Raw genomic sequence first — 16616 nt, 5'->3', positions numbered from 1 at the left:
GGGGGTAAATCATGCTTACAACTATTATATATATATATACATATACACACACACACACACACAGGTTGTCACTCCCAGGAGAATAGACAATGATCAGGAACTGGAAAAGAAACACAAGCGTGGTCAAGAGGCAAGGTACGGAAAGCGAACGCGCACATGAAATATGACTTTAATTTACACATATACTATAAGCATTGTACTTACCACGTGCACCAGAACACTCGAACCATTGGCGAACTCCACATGCATAATTTTTTTGGCGTCAGGCAGCTTAATGTCCTTAAACTCCTTTCTAAAGGAGTGACGAGTGCCTACATCCATGATCATACCGGACATTATTCCAGCAACAGAGAAGATCATAGTACAAAAACATGAACACTAAAGCAGTTCTGTAATAATTTAACTAACCGTAAATAAAGAGAAAAGCTCAAGAAACTGCAATAAAGACTGATCAAAATTGAGAATATAGGAAAACTACGTGTTGATGCCGGATTCTGGACAAAGCTATTAGCCAGGAAAGGCGAGGTGCAGTTGCATCCCGCCAAGTGCAAGCACAGTACAGTACACAGCCAAAGTATACAAGATCCGCGCGATCAATGTAAAATGGCCTACCACGACTGCTGGAAGCGGCAGAATTCAAATCACGGATTTTGGGAATGAATGGCATCGATCGAGCCAGTAATCTCATTATACCCACCTTAGGAGTGAAGGCGCGGATACACCCCCCGAGAGAGCCCCTGCCCCGAAAATCAAAATAAATAATTAGTGGAGATTAGATTAATTCAGTTTTCCAAAAGAGTAATTCTGGACTCAGAAATAATTTCCTCAAAAGGGTGGATTCGGATAGGCAGGGAATGCACTAAGACGATCCCTATCATAAAAATTGTCAATACAATAAACAACGGAGCTTTCATTAACTTTTTAGTTTTGAGGAACCAAACAGCCCTTGAAGAAAATCCTTTGGAGTACATAAGAGCACCCCTAGAACACCGAATAAGTTGACTTTATTATTCATAAAATCTTACATGTTAAATGCGATATCTCAGAAGGTTACATTTCGAAAAGTAAAACCTTTCCTGCTATATATTAGGCATACGTAACATAAAGTAATATGATTCTAAATTTAACTGTTTTGGGATAGATCTTAGTTGTTTTTTAATCTGTAATTTCATTGTAAACAAAATTATAGATATCATAATGCTACCTAATTACTACTCGCCTAACCTTTTTACTTCAATTAAAAAATTTCTTTTACAGATTAATGTATTTTTGATCAAACTTATTGAAGTAACTTACATTTGCACACGGGGATTTTTATTACAGAAATAGTAATATCCCTTGTGTATGGTATCCAGGTGCATGGGGTCGCAAATGATGTGTCTAGGTAATACGCTCTATAATTTTTGGTTTCTAGAATCAGTTATTACACTTAGACAAAGAAAGCTACAAAGCGCACTAATTTGACTGCGTCATTAGCAACCGCATGCACCTAGACACCACACAAAATTATATTTTGACCTTATCATTCATGACCCTTGGCAATGGTATCGTCATCAGTGATCCCCAACACTTTAAAAGAACATAACCTTAAATTCTCAAATGTAAACTAAATATAAACTCATTCACTCTGCGCCGCATGCAGAAAAATGTAGGAAAGCAATACTCAATTATTACACATATCGTTAGAAATCATAGTTCAATTCAGAAAACATACTGATAAGTCAAAAATAACGCAGTAACAACAAGCATTTTTTTTTGTATCATGAAAAATCCGCCCACTCATCAACACCAATGTAGAAGTAAATAGTGTCACGGGCGCCGCGGCTTCCTCTGCTTTTAAACTTGCCTCCGTGGCGCTACCGCACCACATGATAACGCACATGAGTTATGATGGTTGATGCATTTACGACTATAATTATTAATTAATACCGTCATATAACATATTGTATTCAAAACTCCGCAAAACTAAATAATACATTTAATTTTTTGTATTTATACATATGAAAATAAAATGATATTTCATTCATATATCATTTTATTTTGTTTAATAGGAATCTGCTTCCCAACCATTACCAACAATAGTTACTGAAGATATTAATAATTCTTCATTATCATTGCAAGATCAGGATCGTCGGCCAAGAGCAGGTAATGCATATTAATATAAATAATTCATACTATACTATTTTCAGTTTAAAATTTTTATTTATATCTATTCTTTAATTAGCTTAGCTTTTTATTATTGATGAAAACCGTAAATAACATAAATATCATGAAATTTAGTTATTTAAAAATAATCTTGGGGAGATGTATCTGGAACTTATACAAATGAGTTAAAATGTATGATAATCTAATAAAAAGTCAGTAATTCATTTAACGTATTTTTTTACGTTTAGGGCTTTCGTACGATGATTTTTGTTTTATAGGTCGAGTGATCTTGTACGAAGATCCTAGATGATGGTCTTTTGTGTTTGGGTGTACGTAATCCGTTTACCTGACTTGTTTAGGTTAGGTAAACGAATTGAATGAAGTAAAGTGAGTTGGCTAGGCAAACATATTAAGTAAATTTTAAAGGAGAGAATTTCATTTATCAAGATATTTAAACATGCATACAGACAAAAGGACTACGGCTACCTCTGAAAACATAAGCTGATCCCAAGAAATGTTGCAGATTCACCTATGCATCGCTTCTTTCTTGTCCATAATATTAATTTGTTATTAATAAAGTTGCTTAAGGGGATATAACACCTTTAAATCCTGAAAAAAGAATTATGAGTAAAAATGACAAAACTAGTGTAAAGTATTTGAAATTTTTCTAGCGATATTTAGTATAAATACCTTTAACCTTACCCTGCTAAAACCTTAATTATCCCTGCTGGCCCATTGTGGTATTTGGTGCAAGGTTTTGTAAATTTTAAAGCTTGACGCGCTTTCTCCGCGTCCAGGGTTTCTCGACTGTCAACGGCGACGACGATGCCGTGACTCTTTCCCGGTCTAACCCTGCCGAGTTCGTGAGCGGAGAAGAGGAAGGACGTGACTCTAGGGTTCACAACACAAACACCTTATGTCGTATAAGCAAGATGTAAATTATAATTAAATAAAGTTACATTCGATCGCACGTGGCGCGCGAGAGGACTTATGTTCAATAGACGAACGTTCGGTGGCACGAACCTCGGCTTCGGCGTCTGTAGTTCGCGTCGGTATTAACTCAGTAAGTGTCAGATGAAACTTACGGGTTCGCTGTACGCGTAGTGGCACGACCTCCGGCGTGCAGGGTCGAACGACGGTCTCTCGGCGGCTGATGGCGAGGAGGCGTCCCTCCTAGTCTTGCTCCACAGCCAAAATAAATTGATTATTTAATTACTGATTATCATGAAAATGAAGAAGCTAAAATTTTAGTAAACAAATAGAAAAATATGAAGTTTCATCATTATCTAGTCAGCAACGTGAAATTTTCAAATTATCAATAAAGTTATCTATGCACATAGTTATTTAGCACTGACTAGAACATTGACGTGATTTTGTTATATGTTAAAATTTTATAGTTTCCTACGTCAATTCGTCACTGTCAATGTGACATTTGTTTAAAAAAGAGGTAAAAAAAATGTATGCTGTAAATCACTTGAACCAATTAATTAGTGCAGAAATACCTGATGAAAATGAAAATAAAAAATAAATTATTTACTGTTTTACGACAAATTTTAATACATTTATGATGCTATAGATGTATTCATTTTAAAAGGAATTGAAAATTATTCTAATACTAAAAGTCAATTAAATGATAACTATAGATTTTCAGAGATTGCCGAATATTCGACTTATTGATAGACATAAAAAATATATTCAAATACTTTCTTCTGGTTTAAGTACAAACAGATACTGGATTTTTTTGTGGTACAAAGACAATGTAATACAAATTTTTTATAGTATTGACAAAAAATGTCTAGATGATGATCATAGAGTTTTTATTAATAGGCTGTTTCCAAATAATAGTATATAGTGAAGCGGACTATTTCTAATGAGGGTGAGATTTGAGCACGATTATGAGTCAAGGGCGCCGCAGGCGCCCGAGACGGAGACAGGTGTTCAAATCTCACCCGAGGTAGAAATTGCCCCCCGCCCCCCCCCCCTGTTGCACACTGTACTTTTTTGACAAGTGCATGTAAAGACCCTTTTTTATGCATATGGAGTAAATGCAAAGTTTTTCATTTTGAGTCGTGCAAAACTTTTAAAATTCATTTTCAATACAGTCAGATATTAAAAAAAAAATGAATTCAACAAAAAGAAAATTACAGGATAATGAGCGGTACATTTACAATAAAATTATAGCAGAATTTTGAAAATTTTGTTTAAAAGTATTTGAAAATTTTTAAGTATTTTTAAGTTGCGGAAGGGAATGATTCCCTCCCGCACGCTCGAAATGAGAAGCTTGTCATTCACTTTTTAACTCACAATTTAATATTAGTAAAATGCAAGAACATTTGATTAGAATGTATGATACAATAACTTTATCATTTTTTCCAATATCATAAGATTATAAAAATAAAATTTATTTTGAAATAATTGCTGAGATTAAAATTAATATTATAAGAAACGTTACTTATGCAATAAAATTTTCTGAATTTAAATTAAATTTTGATAAAATTAATATTGAGGAACTTGAGGTATTATATGCAGTAATCATTAATTAACCCTTTTAAAGGCCAACACAAAGAAAAACTAACTGCTAAAAATAATCAAAAAAATAATATAGATATTAAAATAATAAGTGTAGCTGATAAAACAACTAATAATTGTATTTATCATTCTGAAAGAATCATACTGATAAATATGGATAACAATGGCATTTTTTTCATTTATTTATTTATTTTTTTGTTGATCCGGAGAGTTGGAGAAATGCTTGATGCACCATATCACGAGTCGTGCGAGACTCCCGGTGTGTGGGACTCTCCTGACGCGGGACCATCGCCAGGCATACCCACTAAAACTCTAGTTCCGCGAAAACGTTTGCTGTCCATATATAGCTATCATCTAGTCTTTTAAGCAACTGTCGTTGTTTTCCGCGCGGAGAACCATCTCCACATACGCCGTTATGTCGTCCCAATACTGCTTGCTTCCAAGTATCGTTTCGACTACTGTCTCGGGCGTGAACGTCCCTATCGTCAGCTACAGTTCTCTTCGTTTTTCAGCCCAGCGAGAGCAGTCAAAAAACGTGTCTCTTACGTCGTCCCGTTCGTTACCGCAGTATTTGCACTACGGTGTTTCGACTTTGTTCATCGCGAAAAGGTAGCTCCTAAAGTACCCGTGACCGGAGAGAAACTGTGTAAGGTAAAAGTTGACCTCGCCCCACTTCCTGTCGACCCACGGACCTACATCTTTGATAAGGGTTCTGGTCCATCTAGCCTTTAGACATTCGGTCCATCTGGTCTGCCAATTACGCATTGTTATTTCTCTTTCTTCCGCGGCGATCGAAGTGCTGTTCGACGCTAAGCCAGCCTCGTAGATCAACTTGCGTTCAGTCGCAAGAAGATCCACGGGGATTAGCCCCACGATTACCATAGAAGCCTCGGCCACGACTGCCCGGTAGGAAAACGCTATTCTTAGGGCCCCCGTTCGCTGTACCGCCATTATCTTTTTCCGATACTTATTCATGCTCATATCATCGGCCCACATCTCTGCCCCATATAACAGGATAGAGTTAGTGGTCGCCATGAGTAACCGTCTGACTGTTGGTCTTGGCCCGCGGACATTGGCTTTAAGTCGGGTTCTTTTAAGTCTAAGTCTTTAAGTCTAAGTTGCGCTATCCTAGTCGTGGCTTTCTTGCAGACGCGATCTAGGTGTTCCCCATAGTTCAGTTTCGTGTCTAGGGTTAGCCCTAGGTACTTAGCCGATGGTTTCGTCATTATAGTCTCGCTGTATTCGCTTTTCTGTCAAGATAACGATTTTGGTCTTATTTAGGCTAAGGTCAGTCCGTGATTCGCCATACACCATAGCACACTACTCATAATCATAATAAAACGCGTTTAGCTTCGCTTGCGCGATATTCACGTTTCGTGCCGTTATAACCGCAAGCATCTACCCCGCATCCCCCACAGCTTGACACTTCTTACCGATTTATACAACGATACTGATAAATTATGACAGTTTCCACAGATAGGGAACAGTAAAGTATGATGACAACTACTTCCTGTATGAATTTCGAAAATGTTTTAAGTTCAAAATTTTAGTCGACAGTTTTCCACACCACCCAAGAGGTACTGTCAGAAGCACATTATATTAGTTATAATATTCTTCAGGCGCGTTGATTTTTTTTTTAATTTTATTACATAAAAATATTGTATATAATTTGATCATGTCATGAGATTATATAAAACTATTGGTAAAATTATGGTTATTGACATGAATTTTTTTCTTAAGTTGATACATTTAAAAACAATATAATCATTACTAATCCATTTTCATCAATTTGTATGCAATAATCTAAGGAAGAAAAGTTTAGCATTTATCCATAACCACCCCAATGAATAATCGAGGGTGAATTTTTAGCTTTCAAAATAATAGTATAGAGTTAACACGGTCTATTGTGTGGGGAATCGACTGCTTTATCTGTATACAAATTAATGACAACAGTTAAAATTGCTAATATGAAGTAATTATAGTTACATGATAGAGACTTAACAGAGTCAATTTTCTGCGTAGCATGTTTCGACAGTAGAAAGAAACTGAAAGTGACAAAACTGAATAAAAAATTTAATTTATGTTGTATACTAAGAAAATTTAATGTACTAAGTAAAGTTCTTACAACAGTTGTATAAACTAATATTTTACAATCTTCTTCTCTAAATACGATATATAACTTTATTTTTACAGAGTTATCCTTTCATCAATTTCTTATTAGTTAGTTCTAATGTATATGTTTGATTTCTTACTGTAACAAAGTCTAAAAATGGGGGGTTGGAGAGCGAAGCCTAACTAGTGTGTGTGTTTTTTCTCTCGGAGAAGAGGTGTTAGGGAAAATCTTAGAAAGATCATAGCGTGACTTTGTTTATGGGGTCGTTGAAACAGCTCCATCCGCAATGTCAGCCGTGTGTCGGATTCACACCGACTAAACCCATCCTTTTTACGGCCAGATGAAAAACACCCAACCGTACCAAGGAACGCCTTCTTTGCCTTTATTGACTCTCGGTAAGACTGCCGGGTGCTCCGAAGCGTTCCTCCTCTCTCTTCCATTCATAGCCGAAAAGAGAAAGCGACGCCAACGGTCCTTTTGACCTGATCAGTCAGCGCCGAGAGTTCGTAGCTGCTTGAAGCGTTATAGCTCTGCGCGTCGTTTTTGATACAGGAATTCGCAGCGTCCGTTACAGTTTACTGTAAAATTAATCCTTTTTAGTGCTCAAAAGTTATATATTACTGTGATATTTTGAAATACGTATTACCAGTATGATGGAGTCGACCGACGAGTCTAATACAACCGAAGCAACAACATCTACAGATGTTATGTAAATATAATTTTTAGATTTTAAATTCGAAAATGAATGTTTATTTATCTGAGTTGTATTTTTCATGAATATTTTTTATTCAGGCATGATGACAATACATCAGATAAAGAAGATGACGAGTTATGGGAAGACGTAAATGATACGTGTTTGCTTTGCGGGAAGCCTATGGAACCCTCAAAGTCCTGCATCGTAAAAGAACTAGCCATTAACAGTCTTATCCAAGCAAGCTTGAAAAGGAAGGATGAAAAGCACCTTAAGGGGGCACACCACCTTTGAAATTAAAATCAAAATTTTTTATTAAAAATTTATAAATGCTTATATAAATAAACCAATTTTTTTTACTCTTCTTAGACATAATTACCTTTATTCTGATGGTTTTGGACCTTCTATATACCTCTATATTACCTACGTATAGTAAGGAGTCCATAATTCACTGACTGTAAGATTCCAAAGGAAATGGCCCAAATGAGCTCAAACTCTAGGATATTGTTTAAAAGTACATTAGTTATGGTATGAATGAGGGGATTTGGTTTAAAACAACTAAAAGAAATTACTATACACAAAACCTGTCAAAGTATGTATACTAGGGATATTAATATTAAATTAGCGTTAAAATAGTCGACAGAAACGTGGCGAAATAATAGAAAACGACATAAAGATGGGCGTGCGTTTGATTTCTCGAGTAAGTGTCATTTCTGTTCAAATAGGTTGTTTTATTCGTCGCAAGTGAGTAGACGTGTAACAAAACAAATTACTATTGACAACATCATAGCTCAATTGCAAGTATATGCGCAAACTGAAATAAACAAAGTTATCACGTCGCGCGTTAATGCTTGCCATGCGAAATGTTAAAGTTTATTTTATTTATACAGCCCAACTAATGTGAAAGGGAAACCGATCAACGATGACATGTCCGATTTGATTTCTTTCATTATAAATTATTTATTAGAAAATAGCAACGAGTGCTAGTTTTCCTTAAAAGAAATTTTGAACAAATATACAGCTGTACACGGGCAAACAAGCCAGTTGCGAAAAAATAGCCGACAATGCTTTCGAAATGATTGTAGGAATGTACAGTAATAAAGCGGAAAAAAAAATAATACAAAAGTCAAGCTCCTTTTCGTTAAGTGACTTAAGCTATTTACATTTCAGTAAGGCCAAAGTAAAGACGAAATTCGCGTTAGAAACGTTGCCGCCGACAGAAGGGTCAGCAAAGCAACACGCATTTCGTGTATTCTACCAAGTGCAAACGTAGCTATTTAACGAAAATCTGAAAGCAACTGACTGGGGGTGGACTATAAAAAATAATTATTTAGTTCCCGTAGGAACCACTGATCCACCAATCCCAAAAAAAAATTGCTTGATCAGATTTCCTGTTCAAGCAGTAAAAAGGGATGTATTGATGCTTCCTGTACGTGTAAGAAACACGGTTTGCGATGTACGAATCTTTGTGCGCACTGCCACGAAGATACGTGTTACAATTAAGTAATAAATAATGATGTCATTATTTCGGAAGATGATTGTATATCCGAGGATGAAAGCGACGACTTTATGTCGATACCAAATATTAATTTTGATATTGAAGAAGCAGATTGCGATGAGCCTGTTAAAAAAAGAAGGATTTGCTAAAGCCTACATGTAAACAGATTTCATAATTAGTTTTAAGTAAAAATGTTGTGAGACGGCAGGCCCCGGCCGGGTATACAAGAGAGCAGCAATGGATAACTTGCCTGGCGTAGGCAAGTTACCGACCGAGGGGCACTAGTAGCTACGGGTAAATAGTCTACCTACGCGCTGGTAGATGGCGTGCGCGCATGTAACACAGGAGAGAGGGAGCAACTCAGGTATATAAGAAGCACCGGAGCCAGCAGCGAGCATTCATGATCTGGCTCTCAACTGAGCAACGTGCGAATGGTAGTACTCGCTGCTTGCTTCGGTCTCTACCATACCCAGTATTGAGCCCCAGGCTCTCGAAGAGTATGCGTGCAGTTCACTCCCTCTCCATGTAGACTGAGATCCAGCATCGCTTATAATGGGATACTAAATGATTAAATCAATAAATGAACGACATTTAAAACATACAAACCCTTGTTTAGCATTACCCACTCCCATCCCCCCAGCAGTTGTGTCACCGGTATAGGATGGTAGTACCCTGCATTTAGGTGGCGCATCTGGTTCTAGACTCATGGTGAGATGGTAGTACCTCACACATCAGTCTAATAGCTGCGTGGTTTACCTAAGTGTGCGGGATATGCGTAGTGGGAATACCCTACTCATCTCCCTCTACACACGAGCAGCTCTCCTCTGGTGGCTCGACCATTACAGAGGATAGGGAGGTCTTTTGTCCACTCAACAGATATTACTGGGTGGATCAAAGTCTCCTATCGCTCTTCGAATGTGCTTCTCCCCCGCTTTACTAACTTCGGGTCTCGAATCCTTCACGTTCGCGTATTAACCCTTCGCGGACCGTTTCAGTTGCGTATAGAACAAATATTTGTACACTTATTATGTAAAAAATAAATTACTTTATTTTGTAATAAAAAAGCTGCTATCAAGGAAAAAACATACAATACCTGCTTATTCTTTCATCATTCATAAAATCTGAGTCAAGAATCGAATTCTTCAGTTTCCGATACCCTAACATAAAAAAAATCAATCAAATATCAGCAGTAGGCGTTGGGATAATTAATTGAAAAGAATTATAAGTTGCGCGCAGCGCGCGCGTATTACTATATATACATTTTCCCTCAGCTCCGCACCGTACTTCCACCACTCGACCGCGCGCTCGGCCGTTTTTGCTCATGTTCGCAATAGTGTTTCACCCACTTAAACGCGTTCTATTGAAAAATCAGAATAGAAGTTTTGTTGCTGTTCACGTCTACTTTCCAAATCCGTTTTCTAAATTTCAATCGGACGACCTCAAACGCATCCAGCCCTCCGCAAAAATATTGCAAAAAAAAAATTCAAATGGGGATTGTGCAAAAACTACTAATCCGACAGAGCCCAGGTTTTGCACACATAAAGTAGCTACTACTGTGCAAAATTTCAGTTCTTAATTTTAAAAAATGGCGGAGTTATGAATTTTTTAAGAAAACGCTCAATTTTCCGGTTCTTCCGGGGTTTCTCCGGTTCTAATGTCCAATCGTTTGAATGTTAGTCTTGCACAGATGGTGATGCCCAAGTACTTGATGGTTGGTTAAGAAGATATTTCATGTCTATCTACCGTCAGTTTAATTTCCTCCATCCTCTTCCTAATAGAGATAAGAATGACTTCCGTTTTGTGGCTGGCTAGTTCCAGACCCGTCTCCTTTAGCCATTCGTGTATTATACGGGTCCCCTTTTTCGCTATTTCTGTCACCTCTTCGTAATGTTACCCATCACCTGTTTCGCCTTGCTGTCCCCGAGAGTTGCAATTCTTCCAGTGCCAGTAGAAACATCTCCTTTTCATAATCTTTCGTTTTCCAATCGACTTTGTTGGTCCTTGTACTCGCGCTGGGTCTCTGCTCTGATTTTCTTACCTCCATTATTATGGCCTGGTGATCACTATTTGTGTAGTGTTCACTCACGGTCCACTTGTCAATTGAGCAAATAGATCCTGCGTCTTCGATTCTAAAGGTGTTAGTGCTACCCTGATTAACTAACACCAAGTCCAGGAGAGCAAATGCTTCTAGCAGTACTCGTCCTCTTTGGTTAGTCCTTTGACTGCCCCACTTTACGGCCCATGTGTTAAAATCGCTTGCGATAATTACTGGCTTTCTTTCCGCAATATCCTGCACGAGTCGATCTAACTGCCGCTCGAACTGTTCGATCGGTGCGTTAGGCGAAACATAGCAGCTGTATTTGTGTATTCCTGCTATCTTTGCAGGAACAAATCCTTCCTCGCTGGTCAACATTTTTTCCTGGAATGCAACGTTCTTACATACCCAGATCGCTGCTCTGCCAGTATCGTCTGTTTCCCATGATGTCTTGTCCAGAGCCCTGTATGGTTCACATATAGTGGCTACGTCGACCTCTATCTCGTGAACGTACTAGTTAAATAAATCTTGTGCTGTCTCGCAGTGATTCAAGTTCAACTGAACTATTTTCATTATCTTCGTTTCTCCAATTTCTTTACTGCCGCTCGGTATACTGGGCATGTGTAGCTACCAGCAGCATGGTCACTCTTCTCTGTTGCTCCTCTTTCTTGACAGAGAACGCAGCTCGATTTGTTTTTACAATCTCTTGCATTATGTCCTTCGACTCCATACTTGTAACAGTGCTTACTTTGATCCTGTGTTACTGTGCAGTTTTTGCCGATATGTCCAAATCCTAGACATTTATAGATGCGAATTGGACGTGCATTCCGCTTTATCTCTCGTATTCTGCATACTACCCAGCCTATCCTGATTTTCTGCTCTGCGATAATCTGCTGAGCCATTTTTGCTGGCATTTGAATAACCGCCGTTTCCGCCACTGCATTTAAGCCGCTATTTTAAAACTCCCTTCGTAGCGCTTCCACGCTGTCCTCCTTAGTAGTTAGAACATCAAGATCCTTTACTTCAAAGACCTCTACATCTTGTAGAGTTCTTACGGTGATACCCTCTTCTAGCACTTCTTGCACCGCTTGTCGAAGTTCTGTTGCCTTCCGTTCCGATGTGCGTTGGAATTCCAAAAGTAAGTCACCAACCGCCGTTTTGCGTATCCTATTTACGCTATCCCCTAGCATCTTCAGTTTTGGGTCTACTTTCATCTTTCGCAAGATATCAGCGTAACACTTCCCGTCGGTAGCTTTTATGATTAGAGCCTCCGGTCGGGTTAGTCTTGCCCTTGGCGCCATGGATTTTCTAGAGCCTTTCTGATCTATAACACCATTGTTAATCTTATTGTCTTCTTTTTTTTTTCTTGTTTTCACCCTCTGCCAGGGTGGTAATGTCCCTGTTGTGGGCGGTGGGCACTGAGCAGTGCTGGAAGTCGTCTCTAGTGGCGCACTCTGGCAATGCTTTGCCGTCTTGTCCTCTTCTTTTCTTTTCTTATTGGTCTCGTTCTGTGTAGGAGACCGTTCCTTACTCTTTCTTGGCGTTTCTACTTCCCGTTTTTCTTCTGAGGTCCGTGAGCTATTTGACATCATCAGTCCAAAGCTAGTCTTAGACTTGCTCGACGCTTCTCTTACGCTGATGAGCCGTTTCCAGAATGACATGACCTTCCTCATGTCACCCTTAACACTCTTTTGAATGTTTTTGGCTGGACCTACTACAGCATCCATCTTGTCCAGATGGTTCTGAATCTTGTCCTTCAACTCTTCTTCCGCACGATCTGCTGTCTGAATTTTAGACCATACCTCATGCATTCCCCTGTTTATGACTCCATTACATCCTGATGCGTCACTTGAGGCTAATCTTCCTTTGAGGGCCGAGTGACTCACCTCTATAACCTCCTGTCTTGTTTAAGTTAATTGGATCCACTCAACATTCATGGAGCCTGCGTCGGCCACCGGGGCTTTCACCCGATCGAAACCAACGTCGGAAGTACTTGACCCGCTTGGAGCAGTGTTTTGATTAACTCACTGTCCATGATCAATTTGTTATCGTTGAATCTTTTTCTTATGCATTTTTTTTAAACGAGAGTTTGACCTTGAGAATCTACCTTCCGAGGTAAGCGCGCTACCGACTTACCCACTTAGGTATCATGCTGATTTATAATACTTACGGACCTCATAAGATACTCAATATTTTATTTTCAGATAATATAAATTTATAAATTAACATTTGAAATAGTTTAAGGTTAACTGTAAAAATATGATTTTTTATATTGTATGGTATAAAATATACTTAAAATTTATTCATACGTTTAAATAATTCGGTGGCCCTTTTGGCCGATTGTAAAAGTGAGGGTTGGCTCTGAATAGAGCCGATTGTATAAAAAATCGTTGGCCTTGAAAGGACCGCTTGTTCATTTCTTGCGTTAAAATGTGTAAGCGTGCCTTCGTCGGGGTCGATCGTTCTCGTCGTTGTCTTCTTGACGTCTCTTCCAGTGAAAGATAACCTTGACTTCTGGCAACTTCTCTGGTGATGTGGTCAGATCGATCAACTCCGGCTCGTCCTTTGGTTATGGTCGAGACGGACGAGGAATCTGTGGCTAAGCTGGTGACTGTGTAGACGTCACAGACATAGATGTTGCGTCGTCGTCGTCGTCGTCTTGTAAGTCGGATTCTGTTTCTGAAGAATCGTTGTAGTAACCAGGCGGCGTTGGCACTTTGTAGAATCCTGGCAGAGTTGGAATATTCTCGTCTTCATCAGCTTCTGGAGATGGTAGACTCAACGTATCCGCATCATCGTCTCTGACGGATTCTGGAGGCGACGGTGTAGGCGTTGGGATGGTGTGGAGAATATCAATAATCTCCTGTGCCGTGAAGCCTTCTATTTCACGCAACAGGAACTCCACATCATCTTCGTTAAGCGGGATGAGTGCTTCTTCGTCGTTGCTCCTCATGGTTGAAAATCCTCAGAGTGACTGTGATTGGTTCATTTTTTATTTGAGAAGGTGGGGATTTCTGCGAATTTGAACATTCTTAGTATAAAAGCTAGCAGTCTAGCATTAGATTTCTTAATCGTCACGAGGATCGCTGAGAGAAAGGATTTCGTCTACAACTACCTTCGCCTGCTTTATGAAGAGATGGAAAAACTCTCTCGACAATTGGATCCTTCGAGAAAAGAATCATTAAATTACTTTGATATGGAGGAGTTGTTTCAGGGCCATCATATAATAAAGTATGACAAAATTTTTTCATTGCATTATTTTCATTGTGTCAATTTATTTCTACTTCTTAAGTTTAAGGCGAGCTTTCTTTCGTCCAGACCCGCTCCAGGGTCGACGTAGAGAGGTCCGTGCTGTGTCTCTCTACGCATCGAGGAAGCTTGGGTACGAGGACATCAGCGACCGCCGCCACGTAAAGTATTAGCTAACAGGCGCGCGAGGCCTCGTTATGTGACAGCAGTATCGACGATAAGCGGGCAGGCGCGCAAGGCCTAGTCACGCAGCAACGGTGGTGGCGCCAGACAGTCAACCGGCTCGAGGTCATCATCATATCGAAGAAGAAGTTTCCAAGTCGTGATAGCGAATTGATGTAGGTATCACGCCTCTTTCTAACCTAATTCTTTTTTTCCTATCTATGTATATGTAGCTCGAACACGTACACATGCACATATATGCTAATCGGTCCTTCTTAGGACCTCTATATATATATATATAAACGTAGAAAACTATGTTTTTTTTTCTGCCGAGATAAAATTCTCCTAATAATAATAATAACAATCGTATGAGAAAATTTTATACATGTTTTATTTCCCTCTCCCATAGCATAAGTGTAATAATTTTTAAAAACGTAGATTCTCATAATCTATATAAATTTGTATACGCCCTCGAAATATGCATTATAGCAAACTAGCCTTATAATAATAGAGCTTATTAATTAAGCTGTGTTTGTTTTTTTTTTAATTTCTGATGCATTCAGATATATTCTATTCTTTATTAAAATTTTTTCTAATCTGTAAATTTGTATTCTAGTTCAATCGGGTTTGAAATTCAATAATAAAAGTTATATGTAGTACATTTTATTTTATTGCAACTCTTATAAAATCATGTATACATCGACATAACGCTGTCATTTAATTTTTTCTGCTGAAGTTTCCACTTTCTCATAGCAGATGCATTATGATAGGCGCATACAGGGTATCCACACGCAACGTGATGCGTGCATGGACCCACTTCCATAGGGAAACTCTTCAAGATGGACAGCCCCAGTTTTTGATGTTCAGAACAGATCTAAAAATATACGATCATGTTCAGAAATTAGTTAATGTATTGGTATAATGAATTGTTTGTTTTTTACAAAATACTTACGTAAGTGGCAATATTTTTTGCAACCATTTCGTTTTCTCCAATCCTTTGACATAAATATCCGAATTATCTAAGATATCTCGAAGTGTCTTCTCAACATCGGCGTATGGTATGCCACCCGATTTTCAGAGAATTCCGTGAACGTTTTTCTCAAGCCACAGAGCTTAGGACTTGCCTCGATGTTTTAAATTGGCAAACGCAAACAGTCGTTTGAAGGTCAACGTCGTCGGTTGAGCATCTTCCTCGAGAGCTACAATACACATTTCTTTGAAAATAAACTTGTTATCAAGTGCCTTGAATCCTTGAACATCGACAATTTTCTTAGCCATGTTTGAACTGTTCACTAGCGAGAGTAAGCGACCAAATGAGTTTTTAGCCAGACTTTGCTCTTATATATGCGAATTTTACCCTTTTCATTTCACCCCTCACTAGTTTACCCCTTTTACCGTCTTGTCTCGCGCATACAGTATATAAGGAGGTGTCTCGAGGGATGAAATCACAATTCGTGAACGATATTCGCAAGTGTGCAAGCCGAGTACCATCGTCATCATGTTTAATTCGCAGTATTTTAAGGTGACATCTCAGATGCTGTGGAATGCATATGTTCAACTAATAATTGGTGTGGCCGACGTTAGTGATGTGAGAAGATTGTTGAACTTGTTCGAAAAGGCTTTACAAAGTGCAAATCGTTTACTCGATTTCAAAACCTTGTCTGTGCCAGAGAAGCAAAAACTTCAAGCCACTATAGCCCTTCTGAAAACTGTTAAAAGATTATTTCGCAGTCATCGCGTAATTGCTGAAATCTTTGCTGATCAGAGGAGTGAAAGAGTTGGATAAGAGGTTGCCGCTAGTGAAATTAATAATCGCGATACTCCAACAGTTGAGTGGGACGATATAAACAGTGCGTTTGAAAATCGAATAAAAACTGGTATAATTACTAATTATAAACACTTGGACGTCTTATCATTTTTTAACGATGCGCTCCGAGTATTTATATCACAGATTAACTCGACTCTCGAAGCACATCATATGTTAAAAGTGAACACAGTGTTAGCAGCCGAATATGTGATTATGCGAGATGATAAAGAAATTGTTGACATAAAGTATTTTGATACTAAAACAGCTCCGATCTACTCAACTACGAACTTGAAACAGTGGTACACGAAAAATGTAGTGCAACCTATTGACGCTGTGATGGAACAATTTCAAGAGCAAGAGTCAGGCTGGTCTCTACGCACTATTTTG

At 38.5% G+C, this 16616-nt stretch overlaps 1 protein-coding gene across 13 annotated transcripts in view; it reads left to right on the top strand.

The window, feature by feature from the left end:
* Positions 1 to 16616, top strand: part of LOC100678622 (dentin sialophosphoprotein) — an 860138-nt gene that overhangs the window by 268725 nt on the left and 574797 nt on the right. For all 13 annotated transcript variants that reach the window (XM_031933206.2, XM_031933240.2, XM_032601286.1 and 10 more), the window contains one exon: positions 2052 to 2145. In XM_031933206.2, the coding sequence (XP_031789066.1) occupies positions 2052 to 2145 (94 nt within the window). The remainder of the gene's footprint in view (positions 1 to 2051; positions 2146 to 16616) is intronic.

The sequence above is a fragment of the Nasonia vitripennis genome (genome assembly GCF_009193385.2).
Source record: "Nasonia vitripennis strain AsymCx chromosome 1 unlocalized genomic scaffold, Nvit_psr_1.1 chr1_random0004, whole genome shotgun sequence".
NCBI classification, from domain to species: Eukaryota; Metazoa; Arthropoda; class Insecta; order Hymenoptera; family Pteromalidae; genus Nasonia; species Nasonia vitripennis.
Note: the sequence above shows the minus strand (reverse complement) of the source record. Positions and strands in the feature narration are given on the sequence as shown.